At 40.2% G+C, this 16,796-nt stretch overlaps 1 protein-coding gene across 5 annotated transcripts in view; it reads right to left on the bottom strand.

The window, feature by feature from the left end:
• LOC126414524 (serine/threonine-protein phosphatase 6 regulatory subunit 3) overlaps positions 1 to 7,336 on the bottom strand; it is a 191,317-nt gene extending 183,981 nt beyond the window's left edge. For 3 of the 5 annotated variants that reach the window (XM_050083352.1, XM_050083353.1, XM_050083354.1), the window contains exons 1-2: positions 7,055 to 7,319; positions 6,869 to 6,968 (exon numbers count right to left, since the gene is read on the bottom strand). In XM_050083352.1, coding sequence (XP_049939309.1) covers positions 6,869 to 6,891 — 23 coding nt within the window. In that variant the 5' untranslated portion in view covers positions 6,892 to 6,968; positions 7,055 to 7,319. Of the gene's footprint in view, positions 1 to 6,868; positions 6,969 to 7,054 lie in introns of all 5 variants that reach the window. The other 2 variants (XM_050083356.1, XM_050083355.1) reach the window with 2 other exon arrangements.
• Positions 7,337 to 16,796: the final 9,460 nt, after the last annotated feature.

Here is a 16,796-nt window from a genome sequence, read left to right as displayed (position 1 = left end):
TGGAAAAGGCCCACAGCAGTTTAGCAACAAAATGCTGAGGAACCACAGGCTGTTGCACTCTTGATTCAAAAGAGAATGCACAACTGACAACATGTAAAAGTTAGTAGAGATTTGCAAGTACGTGAAAAGATCAGTGCATGAAGCATACAACAGCTACCACAGTCATACCTATGCATAAGATGTTGTCGAGAATTCAAGAAAATTCTGGACTTACATAAAATCATTTAAGTGGGTCCAAGGCTTCTACCCAGTCACACTTTGATCAGTCTGGTGTAGCAGTAGCGATTTTACGAAGAGTACTCTACTGCACTGGCTACTCACTTAGCTTGCATTTATCAGGAATCTCTCACTCAGCACAAAGTCCCAGGGAACAGGAAAAAACCCACAGGTGACTCCTGTTTATAAGAAGGATAGACCAACAGACCCGCAAGCAAAATTACAAACTAATATCCTTAACCTCAGTTTGCTGCATAATTCTTGAACTTATTTCAAGTTCGAATATACTAGATTTTCTTCAGACTGAAGAGCCTCTCTCCATTAATCAGCACAGTATTAAAAAAGCATTGCTTATCAAAAACTCAGCTTGCCCTTTTCTCACATGATATCCTGCAAACTATGGATGAAGAGCAACAGGCAGATTCCATACATCTAGATTTCCAAAAAAACATTTGACGCCGTGTACCACTGCAGACTTAAAGGTATGAGCATATGGAACAGATTATCAGATAAAAGTGAGTGGCTTGAAGATCTCTTGAGTAACAAACTGGTACATTGCCCTCAATTACAACTCTTCATCAGAGGTGAGGGCATCATGAGCGCTGCACGAAAGTGTGATAGGTCCAACATTACTTTCTACACACACTAATGATCTGGTGGACAGGGTGAACAGCAATCTGCAATTGCTTGTGACAGCTGGCTCTAAATGTAGAAAACATACAAGTTTAAGCAGACAACTAGGAAAAACAAACCCATAATGTTCAAATAAGCAATAGTAGTGTGACATTTGACACCATCATGTCGATTAAATACCTAGGCTGCAAAGCAGTATGTATGAAACAGAATTAGCATTTAAGGATTGAAGTACGAAGGTGAATAGTCAACTTTGGCTTATTGAGAGAATTTCAGCAAAATTTGGTTCATATGTAAAGACGACTGCATACAGGACACTACTGCAATCCATTCTTGAGTACTGCTCGAGTGTTTGAGATTCACACCAAATCAGACTAGCCTAAAGGACGTCACCCAAGCAATTCTGAGACAGGCTGCTAAATTTGTTACCGGCAGGTTTGAGCGACTCGCAAGTATTACAGAGTTGCGCTAGGAACTCAAATGCAAATTTCTGGAAGGAAGGCAACTTTTTTTCGAGGAAAATTATGGATCAAATAAGCCAGCATTTGCAGCTGATGGAGAATAATTCTACTGCCACCCACATACATTTTGCGTAAGGACCACAAAGGTAAAGCAAGAGAAATTAAGGCTCATATAGGGTCAAGTAGATGCATTTTTCCGCCGCTCTATTACCGAGTGGTACAGGAAAGGAAATTACTAGTAATGGTATATGGTATCCTCTGTGATGCACCATACAGCGGCTTGTGGAGTATATCTGTAGATGTAGATACTATCTGCATCAAATTTCCTTCACTTAACAGAAGAATGTGATTCAAATAATGGACTTACCATCAAGATTTTCTGGCTATAGTTGAATATTAAGAAGTGACTGATGTTATTAGAGACACATGGACTGACAGCATATCAAAATGTATGGATTGTGTATGGAGAAACCTGGCCCAATGCTGTGTAAGTGCTAGAAGATGAAGTGATCAACGATATCAACATTAAAATGAGAGAACTTACAGACATGACATTGCAGACTCGATTCACTGATGTAGAAGAAGAGATTGTGTGTGACTTCCAAAACTCTCATTCCCAGGACCCGAACAAAGACTTGATAGTTTTCAGTGTGAACAGTAGTAAAGAAGAAACAGAAGTTTAGGAAGTTTGGCATGTTAGAGAGCTGACACCAAAGAAAATGGTCAAGGCTTTGAAAATGACATCTGCAATGACAATTTTTGATGAACATGGTCTTGAAGAAGTAAGAAGTGCAATAGTGAAGAGAGGAGTTGAACTTTTTCCTACATGTTACAAAGAATTGTATAAACGAATGGTAAAGAAGACTACAGAGCTAAAAATAAACATTTCTTTGCCAAGCAGTGTGGCACTTCAAATGAATGTCAAATGCCCAGCTACAAACGCCTTGCATGTAAGGAAACCAATCATGAAAACAAAACTGAGTATAGGACCATCGTAATCTTCCATTGTAGATAATCCAGATGCAATTTAGGATGTAGATGAAAATAATATTGGTGTCTTATTGTGTGTTTCAGTGTCAAATTTTTAAGTGTAAAAAATTTTACATTAAAATGCGTTTCCTAAAGGGGACAATGGTTATATTTGCTAAAAACACTAAGAAACTCTGCTATTTTAAACCTAATACGTGAGTAAATGAGAACCTAACCCTGTATTTTAAGTATAAAATTATTCTCGATTGATATAAATTCGCTCTGTGTGGCAATTCCATGGAAATTCCCAGTAACTGTAGCCACTGACAGCACAAAACATATATGTTTAATGTCACCTATTCTCTTCTCACATTGCTGCTATTTTCATGACAGTGCCTGGAAGAAACTGTTTCAATGTTTCTGTAAATATCAAATATCTAAATTTATCACAGTGATCCTTGCAAAAATGCATATGACAAGCACAGATAACCAATAAAACCCATACCATTTCACATTCTGAAATAAAACTTGTCATGATTCACATCTGTGAATATATTTCTTTTCCCCTTACTGTTTCCTTAAGTGGTTTACTGTTACTGGATTAGTCACGGTAGCTGCTCGTAAAGCGAATGGCAACTGTCACTTGCCTTACCAGCACCCACACAGTCACTTCATCATATACTACACATAGTGGTAACAGTGATGGTGGTGTTGATGACAGCAATAATATGTTGGTAATGTAAAATTCAAATAACTTTACCTGCAGAAAGTTTGTTTGGATACCCATTTGTCTCATGAATCATATTTGTGACTCCACATTATACTGCCAAACATATGATTTGTTTTTAAACATATTTCTTTTGTAAATGCAAGGCTACTTGCTGAGTGTTTACACGATTGGCTTTTACACTAACCCATACCTACTTCTAAATCTATTAGATATATCTAATCGCATTCGTTTGTAGAACAATTGTTGTGAAGAACAAATTATTTCAATTTGCTTTTCAATTAAAACACAAGATTTCTACTTACAGCTGCAATATGTAATGTGACTGTGCAAATCAGGAATATTTCACATCTTTACACAAAATCTCAAATGCAAATATGCACACAGGCATAAATCATCCATTATTCCAAACACACATGACCACTGAGCAGGTCATGTAATACACAAATAAAAATCCATGATAGTAACATGTCTTCTTGTGTCTGCAGGGTACCGTTTGACAGATAAATATGGAGATGAGTTTTCTATCTCTATCAGGAGCTTTAATTCACATGGGAAGGGGTCAAATATATTAAGTTTACGTCATGGAGACAAGTTATGTTCTTAATATTATAATTTATAAATACTAGTATTTTCAAATAGTGGTCAGTTTGTGAGACAAAATTTCATGTAGATACAGTAAACATATTGTGGTTATTAGTGTATCATTTGCCAACAGCTTGTCCATGATAAGTTCACCATTTTACTGTCACTGCCAGAAGTGTAGAAAATCAGCACTAGTTAAACTTTCATTCGCCTCCAAGCACTGACAACATTAGTCTGCTCTTAGACAGGCAATGTCAGTGTACACATTGTTAAGAGCAATGGTGCGATCACTGAAAAAGAAGCTAATGCTACCTTCTTCTCATCACTCCTCTCCTTTTGGAAGTGCTAATAAATGGGCAAGGTGAGCATCCTGCTGTTCCCAACAGCCTCTGCATGAATCAACTTACTATAGACAAGCTGTACATTATCCTTGCAGCACATTTCTGTGTAATGAAGAGCTTACTTAATTGCACGTCTCTCAGGTCAGCTTGCAATTTACATCAAAGTTATGAACACCAAGTCCACCTACAGGATATGTATACCTGATTTGTTTCCTTATGTGGTTACTTGCTGGACATTTTATTTCTCAATAGCAAACTGGCTAAATTTGACAAAAATGAACATATTAGTTTGACTACACTTACTAGTAATGATTGCTTTTTAAAAAAGGTAAATATATCATCTATATTAGACAGACAAAGAACCTTGCAGCTATGCTGTTAAAATTCTCTTGATTATATTAGATACAACATTGTTACCACCCCCCCACCCCCCCAACACACACACACACACACACACACACACACACACACACACACACAATTTTTTTGTCGGCAGCATCAGCAAATCACATGCAAAAAGGGCTCAGTAACTAATGTTTTATTCTTATTGTGAAACCATTCAACATCCAGAACTTAGGCCCCTACTAAACAGGAGTGCATGCAAGTACCTGGGTCAACAGAAACCTCCGATCTTACTCGTCTGCTTTGACCCGTGACGTAAGCGTGTTGTGGTGTGTGACGTCATTACGGCGCGGAGTTTAGTCTTGTTTTTGTTTGTGGTGCTCTCTGGTGGTGTGTTCATGGTTTTAGTTTGTTTTAATTTAATGCTCATTGCTGTATGTCGGGTGAGTTTGTTATTGAGTGTATTTGGTTGTGGTTTTTTGTTTAGGAATGGATATGAAAGACCGCCTTAATAGTGTTCGGTTGAGGGCGATGATGGGCGAGACAGCATTAGAACTTATCAAGTTCTTACAACTATTCGGTTTAATCGCCGAAGTTGTTAAGTGTTCTCTTTGCCTTGAGGGGATGAAATTGGTTAAAGTTCCGGCCTCTCGGACCAGCGACGGATACATGTGGTGTTGCCGGAAAGATGGCGTATGGCGTTCTATAAGGCGTGGTACCTGGTTCGAGAAGTCTAGATTGGGCATGCGTGAGATTGTGCTTATTACATATTATTTTTGTTATAGATGCCCACAGAGTTTTTGCGCGTTTGAGACTGGTGTGAGTGAGAGGACTATTTTAGACTGGTATTCCTTTTGTCGTGAAGTGTGTTCGGAATTTATTAAGTACAGGGGTAAGTTGGGTGGGCATGGGGTGCTTGTGGAGGTGGACAAGTCGCAGTTTGGTAAAAGGAAGTATGGGAGGGGGAAGTCTGTGGCTGGTCTTTGGGTGTGGGGGGCTGTTGTTCATGGGGGTGGGGGTACTGAATGTGTTTTTAGGGTTGTGGAGGGGAGGTCGAAGGCTGAATTAGTGGGGTTAATTGAGGAGTATGTAGAGCCCGGGTCCACAATAGTTTCTGATGCTTTTTCTTCTTATAGGGGGTTGGGTGACAGGGGATTTAATCATTTAGTAGTGAACCACAGTCTAGAATTTAAGAATTATGATACTGGGGCTTGCACTAACACAATTGAGGGGATGTGGGGGGCGGTTAAGTCAGTTCTTGGGGTGTGTGTGTTGGGGGGGGGGGGGGGGGTGGTAACAATGTTGTATCTAATATAATCAATAGAATTTTAACAGCATAGCTGCAAGGTTCTTTGTCTGTCTAATATAGATGATATATTTACCTTTTTTAAAAAGCAATCATTACTAGTAAGTGTAGTCAAACTAATATGTTCATTTTTGTCAAATTTAGCCAGTTTGCTATTGAGAAATAAAATGTCCAGCAAGTAACCATATAAGGAAACAAATCAGGTATACATATCCTGTAGGTGGACTTGGGCTCAGTAACTAATGTTTTATTCTTATTGTGAAACCATTCAACATCCAGAACTTAGGCCCCTACTAAACAGGAGTGCATGCAAGTACCTAAACAAAAGCCCAAGGAAACAAAAACCAATCCACTTTAGATTTAACACTGTGACAAACATGAAAAATAAAGAGTAACGCCCACACAGACAGAGCTCAGAAATCAACAGAATATTTTAGAAAATAACCCTATAATTTCAAAATGAATATTTCTTTGCAAGCGGTGGTATACTGAGATAAGCCTTAGTCATAAGAATGTGAGAAATGTTCTTGCCAACAGCTTTAAACATCAAAATTGAGAAAAGCAACATATAAGGCCTAATCTAAAAAACCAAAAACGTTTCAATTCTCCTACCAGTCCCGTTCTAACGGAGTACTCTCCTTCTGACAGGTCATTTACTTTTTTCAATTATTACTGCTTACTTTATCTGGGGACGATGAAACAGGTGTGTCAATGAATTTTTGTGTTTTAACATAGGTTTTTTTTTTCAGTGCAAAACAGAGATGTATCATTACCCCAACATCTCCGACGCAAATAAAGTCCTTTTAAGAAAGTTTTGTATGGAATACAAACAAAATGGAAAAAATTTCTCAAAAATTGCTGCTCCCATAGTTTATTTGCCCCCGCTCCGTCTATTTTCTGAAAGTTGTCAACTTTTGTGTGTGGGTGGGTCTGAATCAGTTACTTATACTAATTTGTAATGTGCAACACACAAACTGCTAACACCTAAAAACATTTTTTCTGACTACACACTATTAAGTTCAGTTACTTCACATTACCAGCACATGTGTAAAACTCATTCATATTCTGTATTAGCAACGAAGTTCGAATCCCAGAAACCAGTAAAATGTAAGCAAGATGAAAGGCAAACGTATCTGTAAATACTCCAATTAACACCAATGCAATCCCAACAACTTACACAAAATTCCCGACATAATGGAAAACAGGTATGCAATAGGACAATAACACCAGGTATTAATCTCTCTATTGAAAGAAATTAACCGAAATAGTAACTGCAAACAGCAAATACCTAAGAAAGAACTCCTCACTCATATTCCATCCCCGTCGGTAACTAAATTCAAACTTCCTTTTATTTTCCAACGGATATGTTAGTGTCTGTTCTCCGATTTCTGCAATTTAACTCATTTTTAGCATATTAAAAATTACATAGCGTAGCACTGAGGTCTAAAACAAGGTAAAATTATTTGTTACGTACCTTTGGTGTTCAAAACGCCAGAAGCTTTCTTCTGTATCGTTCTAATAAGCGTTCCTCTTATTTGACGAAGATCTTTGCTCCAATCAACAGGAATACATCTGTCAGAATATCACAGCAAATGGTGCTCACGTATAAAACACAAGATAGGAATACTCTATTAAAGTACTTTATATCACGCGTTGTTACAACGTAAAAAATTTAAAAAAGCAAAACAAACAAACAGATTATCTGATTCTATCATACATTATGATGGCGTTACATTCTCGTTTCCCACAATGCACTTTCCCAAAGATAATATGAAGAAAATATCAAATATACAGCAGTTCGCAGGTCATTCGCATGCGTAATTTTTTATAACGAGATGCAATCCAAATTTTTTCAGAACGCATACGATGCAAAATTTTGTTTTCAAGGGTTCAGGAACTGGCTGAGAAATGTTCAATTAGAAGATATTGTTATTAAGAACCTTCCTCCACTAGCATATACAAGGTGGGCTTCCACATGCAATAAAAGTGACGCCACTTGACCGTCGCACGATCGACGTAACCGAAGTTTCGCGTGGGAACACCGAATTTCCTATAGCGCCGCTCGAGGGACGTCACTTTTAGCCGTGTCAGATAAGTTAAAGTCGCTTTAAATTTTTGATGCCATTTTCCTTCCTCTACGACCGATTACCGTCTTTCAATTGCCATCTTAACGGCTGAATTTCTAAGCGCCATCGCTGTGTTTTGATTTTCACGTTAATAATTTTACCAAGTGTGTGTTTCGAAGCGCCTGAAAATTTCTGTAAAGTGGTTGTTAGTAGCAATTTTACTGTTTATTGAGCAGTACGAGGTGCGACCTTGTTTATGAAACACAAAAACGATACTACAAAGGCAAATATCAAGAATTACTTGAAATTGTGGATAGACGTAGGAAAACAACCCATGGTTGTGATTTGTGTGTTGCAAAAACAAAAAACGAGAAACATTCACAACTCCTACATCAACAAACACATAAAATTGTTAAAACCCTAAAGAGCGCAAAATAAGCAGATTCTCGCCCAAAAAGATTAATTTCTGAAAATTATGTAGCGACTGTGAAGTTGTCAATAAAATAAAATATAGCTTACTTTTAAAAAAACTTATTACTTTCTTTTGTGTGTATTAAGAAAAATTTTCTTGCATTTTTCTTTAAAATACAAGTGAGAGAGTTGTGAAACTCAGATACATATATTGCTTTTTCTGTACTTAAGTATACATAAAAATTGATCATTTTATGCTGTGTGGTAAATGCACAGCTGTAACGACAGCAAAATTTTGTGGAGTGTGATTTTACCATTTACGGGGGATACCATGCAACTCGTGTTAACATGATGTGTCTGTTATTCTAAACTGAATGTGCCCTAAACCATGACAACATGGAATTTTAAGAAGAACATAATATTAACTTTCCTCATTCAGCGTTGCCAGTAGTTAAAATATTTGACATTGCACTTACAAGCACATAATAGTTAATTTGTGTAGTGAGAGTGTATGATGTTTGGCATTGCAGTTATGAGTGTGTGGGAATTCCAGTGGCGGTGAATGCAAATGATACTCACGTACTGAAGCCACGGATAACGTTTTAGACACCTTTATACTTTATTAACTTTTGTACTCACAATGTAATCACAGTACGCTTTACACTATGAGACATGAGAACAACATTAGACAGGACAACAAAGACAATTATTTCCAAAGAGGCACACTTGTTCACCCTTTTTTGTGTTGATACTGATGGTCGCCATTGATACTGGCAGTCGGCACTGCCATACGGTCCCTCTCCTCCAGGGCAGAACATCGTGGAGTGAGTAGGGGGTAGATCCTATTCTGGCACACAGTCATGTAGAAATGATGGTGGGTGGCGAGATCTGCTGAAGTGAGAGCAGGGGTGGTCATAGGTGGGGATGCCTGTGACTGGCTGGCAGACCTCAAACCACACTGGTGAAGCGGTGGTATCAAAGTGAACCGCCACAGCAGTGGAGCTGGAGTCAGATTCAGGTTCCATAGAGCAGAACCTCAGATAATTGTTGTCCCTGATGTCAAGCAAGTTACTTTCGATGGTTTGCCTTTCACTAGGATTGAAAATATCTGTTTCCCACATTGGAGGCCTTTATAGAACCTGCAATATGGACGCTGTGACACTACACAAATTGTGTCATCATGTAGCATGACATGAGTACAATCATGTAACTCTGTGTACAACAACGGGCCTTACACCATGTGGAAGCAGGAAGGAGGGGGGGGGGGTTTGTGTGTAGATGGTAACAATGAGCCATTTAACTTTGCACACCAAGGGCACTAAGTCTGATGTGGGCACTGGTAGTGATCGTTAGAGGAAGTCTGCTAGACATTTGAAGCATTCACTGTACAATAACTTTGTGAGGAGGACTTGGTGTCATCTATGTAAGCAGTGAGGATTCTCAGCAGTAGCTATGGCAACACATCAGTCAATTGTGCATCATCGCACATCAAAGTGGCATTGAAGGTCTTTCCAATAACCAACTGCTTTGCAGGTCGCAGGTTGTATGAAAGCACTGCACACACCACACAATCTGCCCAGCTCTCCAAAGAGGAATGACTTGAATTGTCGTCCTTGGTCAGTCATAATAGACAACCGACACCCAAAGCGAAATATCCGTAAGTCTATGAACACCTGCACAATAGATTCTGTCATTATATTCTGTAGCGCAGCAGTCATTACCCAACGAGTTATAGGTTCAATAGCTGATACAATGTATTTATAGCCATTTGACTCTGGCAAAGATCCAACTAAATCCAAGTAAATATACTGGAAACACACTTCTGGTACTTTAAAGATATCATATGGTGGGAATGTGTGGTATGTGACTTTGTTGCACTGGCAAGGAATACAGTCATGCAACCACTTCCTGCTGTTTACCTTAACTCACAGTCAGACAAAGCATTCCTGTAATAAGTCTCATGTTAGGGTGAGCCATTGGATGGGACAGATCATGTAAGCCATCAAAGATCATTTTTCCTGAACGACATCAGCAGTCTGCCCTCTGATGGGTCACACCATAGTGTAATATATATATCTGTGTGTGTGTGTGTGTGTGTGTGTGTGTGTGTGTGTGTGTGTGTGTGTGCTGGAACCACAAGCACATGTTTGGGTGCTGTAAGAGGCCTCGTAGCTGTCTGTATTGTACTTTTGCTGCAGCTAAATTACCAAAATCAATGAGCACATTGAGGACATTAGTGCAAGACATATAGTGGCAGGGAAACGTTCCTACTGTGGACGCAGATGGCGTGGACCAAAGTGAAAAGTGTGAGTTTTCAGCCCTCGATGTCTTCCCGGAAGTGCTTCACCAATGCTAATAACTTGTGGTCATATGCAACCACAGCTGTTGGAATCCTCTTAACTTGCCGGAGAAAACACATAGCGATTGCTGGATACCATTCAATGTTTGTCGTAAAACTGCACTGATGGTGGTGTCACTAATGTTGGCAGTGATAGATAGGTAAGCAGTAGTGAGGCATGAGCCACTGCCACTGCTTTCATTAATGATCATTTCATAGTGCCAAATGCTCATAACAAATCCTCCAGCCATGGAATTGTTTGGTTTCCCTCAATGTTCATAACAGAAATGGTGTTGGTGAGAGGTGCTTGGATAACTGCTGTCTGTGGAATATAATGCCAATGGAAATTGATCATACCCAAAAATCTACTAAGTTTCTTGTAAATTGAGGGATTAGGCATTAGCCAAACTAATACACTCCTTTTGTGTGTTGGACTGATCCCCTCTGACGAAACAGAATGACCTAGAAATGTTACTTCCTGTTGTCATAAGTGGCATTTTTCGGTGATAACTGTTATGCCTAATCACCCCAGGGTGTTACTATTTAAGGTGTTCTTTGTGCTCATGTGGTGAAGAAGGAAAAAGTGTACAATGTCCAAGTATGGAAAGCAAAATGGAGGTTGCACAGTGCGGATTCGATTAATCTCTGCCACGTTTGTGGCATATTTTTCAGTCTGAACGGCGTGTATAAAAATTCAAATAACGCAAAGGAAGTAATAATAGGAGTTTTAGGAATGTGTGCTGTTGCCATTGGTATTTGCAAGTACACCTTCTTTACAGTCTGTGACACTGAAAATGGAGACAGTTATAATGAATGGAAAAGCCTTGGATGTTGGGTACCAGATATCGATCAGGGATGCTTCTGGTATTGGGGGCCTTATAGCCACCGCAAATATAAAATGTGCCAATATTTTTGGGACCAAATGGAGCAATGAGGGTCACGTAAGGCCGTTACATAGAAATTCATCTATGGCTGCTTTAGCGATAAATAACTTATCTCAGGGAAAGTACCACGCCTTGTGGGAAACATATGCCTCTGTTGTTTCGATTCAGTGGACAATGCTACCCTAATGTCATGATGGTTTAGGGGCTGGGACACACTAAACGCACACATCAGGGTGTCACTGTTACTGGTTGCACTGTGGCATAACCCGACGTGGATCACAACATATTCAATTAGAGGCTCTTGCTCCATCGGAGGTGATACAGGATTTGAATCATACATTTCTTGGTACACTAGTGGCTGCTTATAGGAGTGAAGCAGCAATGTGGTCAAGCTTAGATTTTTCACATCTCTAAGGCTGGAGACTGTACAGATATATTTGGATATTAGGCTAAGGAGGTAGGTACAGTAATGATAAAGAAATGCTTTTTATTGTTTCTTCATGTGTTTGCAATGAACATGCAGCAGAGCACAGACACTGGTTTATAATTTCAGCAAGTGTGAAACACAGCTGAGGCTTACTAGATTCTCCAGTGAACTACCAGAACAAATGGACACCCCAGCCTATAACTTGAAACACGTATGTAACATAGCAGCGATGGCGAGGCATTGTAGCATCTGTGACCAGAGAGTATGCGCTTGACCGCGCGAGTGTTGCGAGCGGTTCCCTCTCTGTCAGTCAGTCGTTGCGAGTCTGTAGCTCTGTGTAGTCGTGCAGTGCAGTACGCTAGTAGTCGTCATGCAGAGCGGTCGGTCAGTAGTAGCAGCCCAGTGCGGTTGTGTGATGTAGGCGGTCGGCAACACTGGTCAAGATGCTGAATGAGGTACACTGTTAATTAATATAATCATTAGACAATGTAAAACTTATTTATTGTAATCAATCTCTAACAAGTCCCCCAATAATAATTTTGATTTCAAAAGCATTTTTTCAAAATTTTAATTTTTTTATTGAACTAAAGATTTCGTTGCACTTCCCATTTCATTCCACTTCTTTTGAAGAAAAATTTCAGTAAATTCACAGAAAAAAGGAATATTATTATTTGCAATGCAGTTCCTCCAAGCCGTGCGCAAAGATAAGAGCAGAAATTTGACATCCAGTTATTCTGAGGTAAGACTTTAATTCTGATTGTTTTACACAGGGCCAAAGACCGATATTTCGGTTTAATTGAATTTTCTTATCACTGAATGGACTTTAATTTTTCGTGAGGAATTTATATTTGAGTCAGATTGCGAATTTCACATTTTTGTTGCCATTGTCAGTACATTTCATTGTGGGCAGGTTACGCATAGAGCAATGACCATTAGCATTCTTAAATAATATTGTCATTCATGTAAATTTTTGTGGGGAGGTTACACTCGGCTCCCATTTCTATTAAGTATTGTCATTCTTTTTTCTTGTAAAATTTTGTGGGGAGGTTGCAAACTTTGTTAAGATTCGGATACACACGATAATGTCTGGCATTGCAGACCAAGAACCATGGAAATTCCAGATTCTATCGCTCTAATCGAACCCTTAGGTTCAAGTATTTATCACAATGAAAGTGAAATACAGACATAGGTACAGGTAGACAAACGTGCGATGGAAACCAATAACCCTAGACCAGAGATAAGTACAGACAAGCTTTGGCAAGTCCTTATTAATGAAAAAATTTAATTGTGGATCATGCTCACTCACATAGGATCCACTGTAGGTGGTCGGTCATCCGAGGCTGGAACTCCTCTGATCGCTGGACTCTTGAATTCTCGAACTCTATCTTGCTTGACATTTGAGGCCTCTATACAGGGTGTTACAAAAAGGTACGGCCAAACTTTCAGGAAGCATTCCTCACACACAAAGAAAGAAAAGATGTTATGTGGACATGTGTCCGGAAACGCTTAATTTCCATGTCAGAGCTCATTTTAGTTTCGTCAGTATGTACTGTACTTCCTCGATTCACCGCCAGTTGGCCCAATTGAAGGAGGGTAATGTTGACTTCGGTGCTTGTGTTGACATGCGACTCATTGCTCTACAGTACTAGCATCAAGCACATCAGTACGTAGCATCAACAGGTTAGTGTTCATCACGAACGTGGTTCTGCAGTCAGTGCAATGTTTACAAATGCGGAGTTGGCAGATGCCCATTTGATGTATGGATTAGCACGGGGCAATAGCAGTGGCGCAGTACGTTTGTATCGAGACAGATTTCCAGAACGAAGGTGTCCCGACAGGAAGACGTTCGAAGCAATTGATCGGCGTCTTAGGGAGCACGGAACATTACAGCCTATGACTCGCGACTGGGGAAGACCTAGAACGACGAGGACACCTGCAATGGACGAGGCAATTCTTCGTGCAGTTGATGATAACCCTAATGTCAGCGTCAGAGAAGTTGCTGCTGTACAAGGTAACGTTGACCACGTCACTATATGGAGAGTGCTACGGGAGAACCAGTTGTTTCCGTACCATGTACAGCGTGTGCAAGCACTATCAGCAGCTGATTGGCCTCCACGGGTACACTTCTGCGAATGGTTCATCCAACAATGTGTCAATCCTCATTTCAGTGCAAATGTTCTCTTTACGGATGAGGATTAATTCCAACGTGATCAAATTGTAAATTTTCACAAACAACATGTGTGGGCTGACGAGAATCCGCACGCAATTGTGCAATCACGTCATCAACAGAGATTTTCTGTGAACGTTTGGGCAGGTATTGTTGGTGATGTCTTGATTGGGCCCCATGTTCTTCCACCTACGCTCAATGGAGCACGTTATCATGATTTCATACGGGATACTCTACCTGTGCTGCTAGAACATGTGCCTTTACAAGTACGACACAACATGTGGTTCATGCACGATGGAGCTCCTGCACATTTCAGTCGAAGTGTTCGTACGCTTCTCAACAACAGATTCGGTGACCGATGGATTGGCAGAGGCGGACCAATTCCATGGCCTCCACGCTCTCCTGACCTCAACCCTCTTGACTTTCATTTATGGGGGCTTTGAAAGCTCTTGTCTACACAACCCCGGTACCAAATGTAGAGACTCTTCGTGCTCGTGTTGTGGACGGCTGTGATACAATACGCCATTCTCCAGGGCTGCATCAGCGCATCAGGGATTCCATGCGACGGAGGGTGGATGCATGTATCCTCGCTAACGGAGGACATTTTGAACATTCCCTGTAACAAAGTGTTTGAAGTCACGCTGGTACGTTCTGTTGCTGTGTGTTTCCATTCCATGATTAATGTGATTTGAAGGGACGTAATAAAATGAGCTCTAACATGGAAAGTAAGCGTTTCCGGACACATGTCCACATAACATATTTTCTTTCTTTGTGTGTGAGGAATGTTTCCTGAAAGTTTGGCCGTACGTTTTTGTAACACCCTGTATACGGCATTTGGGACTGTTTGTTTACAGATGGAACGCACTGTGTTGCTTTTTATCTTCAGTTCGCAATCAGTGAGCTTGAAATCAGCGGTTTCTCAATGCATATGACCATATATATATATATATATATATATATATATATATATATATATATATATATATATATGGGTTTCTTTTTTCTTTTATGGTATAAACACATAGATTTTCCATTGACACACTTAACATATTCCTGTAACACAAATATGTACAATGAGTAATCACATCTTCTCCATCTTTAAGGAATAATTTAACTTAGGTGGTGCACTTCTTGCGAGATTTTTCCATGAGCTGGATCACAATTCACATGCACACGGTCGTAACACTTCTCTTCTTTCCACTTCTTGCACTGAATGGTATGGTTGAGATATCTATGCAACACTCCTATGAGGAGGAGGATATTAGTGTTTAACGTCCCGTCGACAACGAGGTCATTAGAGACGGAGCGCAAGCTTGGGTGAGGGAAGGATGGGGAAGGAAATCGGCCGCGCCCTTTCAAAGGAACCATCCCGGCATTTGCCTGAAGCGATTTAGGGAAATCACGGAAAACCTAAATCAGGATGGCCGGAGACAGGATTGAACCGTCGTCCTCCCGAATGCAAGTCCAGTGTGCTACCCACTGCGCCACCTCGCTCGGTAACATTCCTATAGTTATGATGGTGGTGGCGATTACTAACGCGTAGACGGAAATGCAGGTTTTCCAACTGCATCACCTAGTCTCTGCCACTCTTTTGTATATCTTAACTTATTTTCCAACTCATGCATACGTTGTCCTATCCCTCCTGCTTGTTGCTGCTGCCAGGGTTAGGCTAACAGAGGCAAAGTGACTAGGGATCGGCCTGTCTCCAAAGACCACTAGCAATGTCCATCTCCCCTAAACCTTTAGAATTCCCACATGTAAACAGAATTAGGCTATTCTTTCTCCTTCATATTTCAGAACAAGTGAAATCGATTTTGCCACAATTTCATACGCTTAAAATTAAATGAACTCCTTGAATCTGTTCATGGATATTGTTATGAACTTCTTATTCTTTAATTGGAGGACTAAATTTGGTCCACGAGCCCTTACAACATGAAAAGCACCTCTCCGTAGCCTTGTTAACGTCTTTGACCACCCTCTTCTCACAACTTCGTTATGTAAAAATACCTTCCTTATCTCCTGCCTTGAATTCCTAGGAGTTTTGAGTGCGATCCTTATTCCTTACTCTTCTCTGTTCGTTATTAAAACTTCTTGCCATCTCATGCATTTGGCGCACCCCTTCATTTAGGTCTGTTACATGCTCATCGTAACTGCATTGTACTTTGGGCTGATCCTGCTGTAGAATCTCAGGAATGTTGCATATTCTTCCGAAAAATAGCTCAAATGGAGGGAATCCAGTTGATGAGTGTGGTGTGGTGCTATATACAAAAGTGGCAAAATCCATCCATTCATTCCAGTTTTCCTACTTCGTTCCTACATATTGGTGTAGATAATCTGTTAGCATTCACTGGTGCTGCAATGTACGAGGGCAGTTCAATAAGTAATGCAACACATTTTTTTTCTGAAACAGGGGTTGTTTTATTCAGCATTGAAATACACCAGGTTATTCCCCAATCTTTTAGCTACACAACATTATTTTTCAACGTAATCTCCATTCAATGCTACGGCCTTACGCCACCTTGAAGTGAGGGCCTGTATGCCTGCACGGTACCATTCCACTGGTCGATGTCGGAGCCAACGTCGTACTGCATCAATAACTTCTTCATCATCCGCGTAGTGCATCCCACGGATTGCGTCCTTCATTGGGCCAAACATATGGAAATCCGACGGTGCGAGATCGGGGCTGTAGGGTGCATGAGGAAGAACAGTCCACTGAAGTTTTGTGAGCTCCTCTCGGGTGCGAAGACTTGTGTGAGGTCTTGCGTTGTCATGAAGAAGGAGAAGTTCGTTCTGATTTTTGTGCCTATGAACACGCTGAAGTCGTTTCTTCAATTTCTGAAGAGTAGCACAATACACTTCAGAGTTGATCGTTTGACCACGGGGAAGGACATCGAACAGAATAACCCCTTCAGCGTCCCAGAAG

Source organism: Schistocerca serialis, chromosome 1, assembly GCF_023864345.2.
Source record: "Schistocerca serialis cubense isolate TAMUIC-IGC-003099 chromosome 1, iqSchSeri2.2, whole genome shotgun sequence".
NCBI classification, from domain to species: Eukaryota; Metazoa; Arthropoda; class Insecta; order Orthoptera; family Acrididae; genus Schistocerca; species Schistocerca serialis.
The sequence above is the reverse complement of the archived record's forward strand: the minus strand, read 5'-3'. Positions and strand labels throughout refer to the sequence as shown.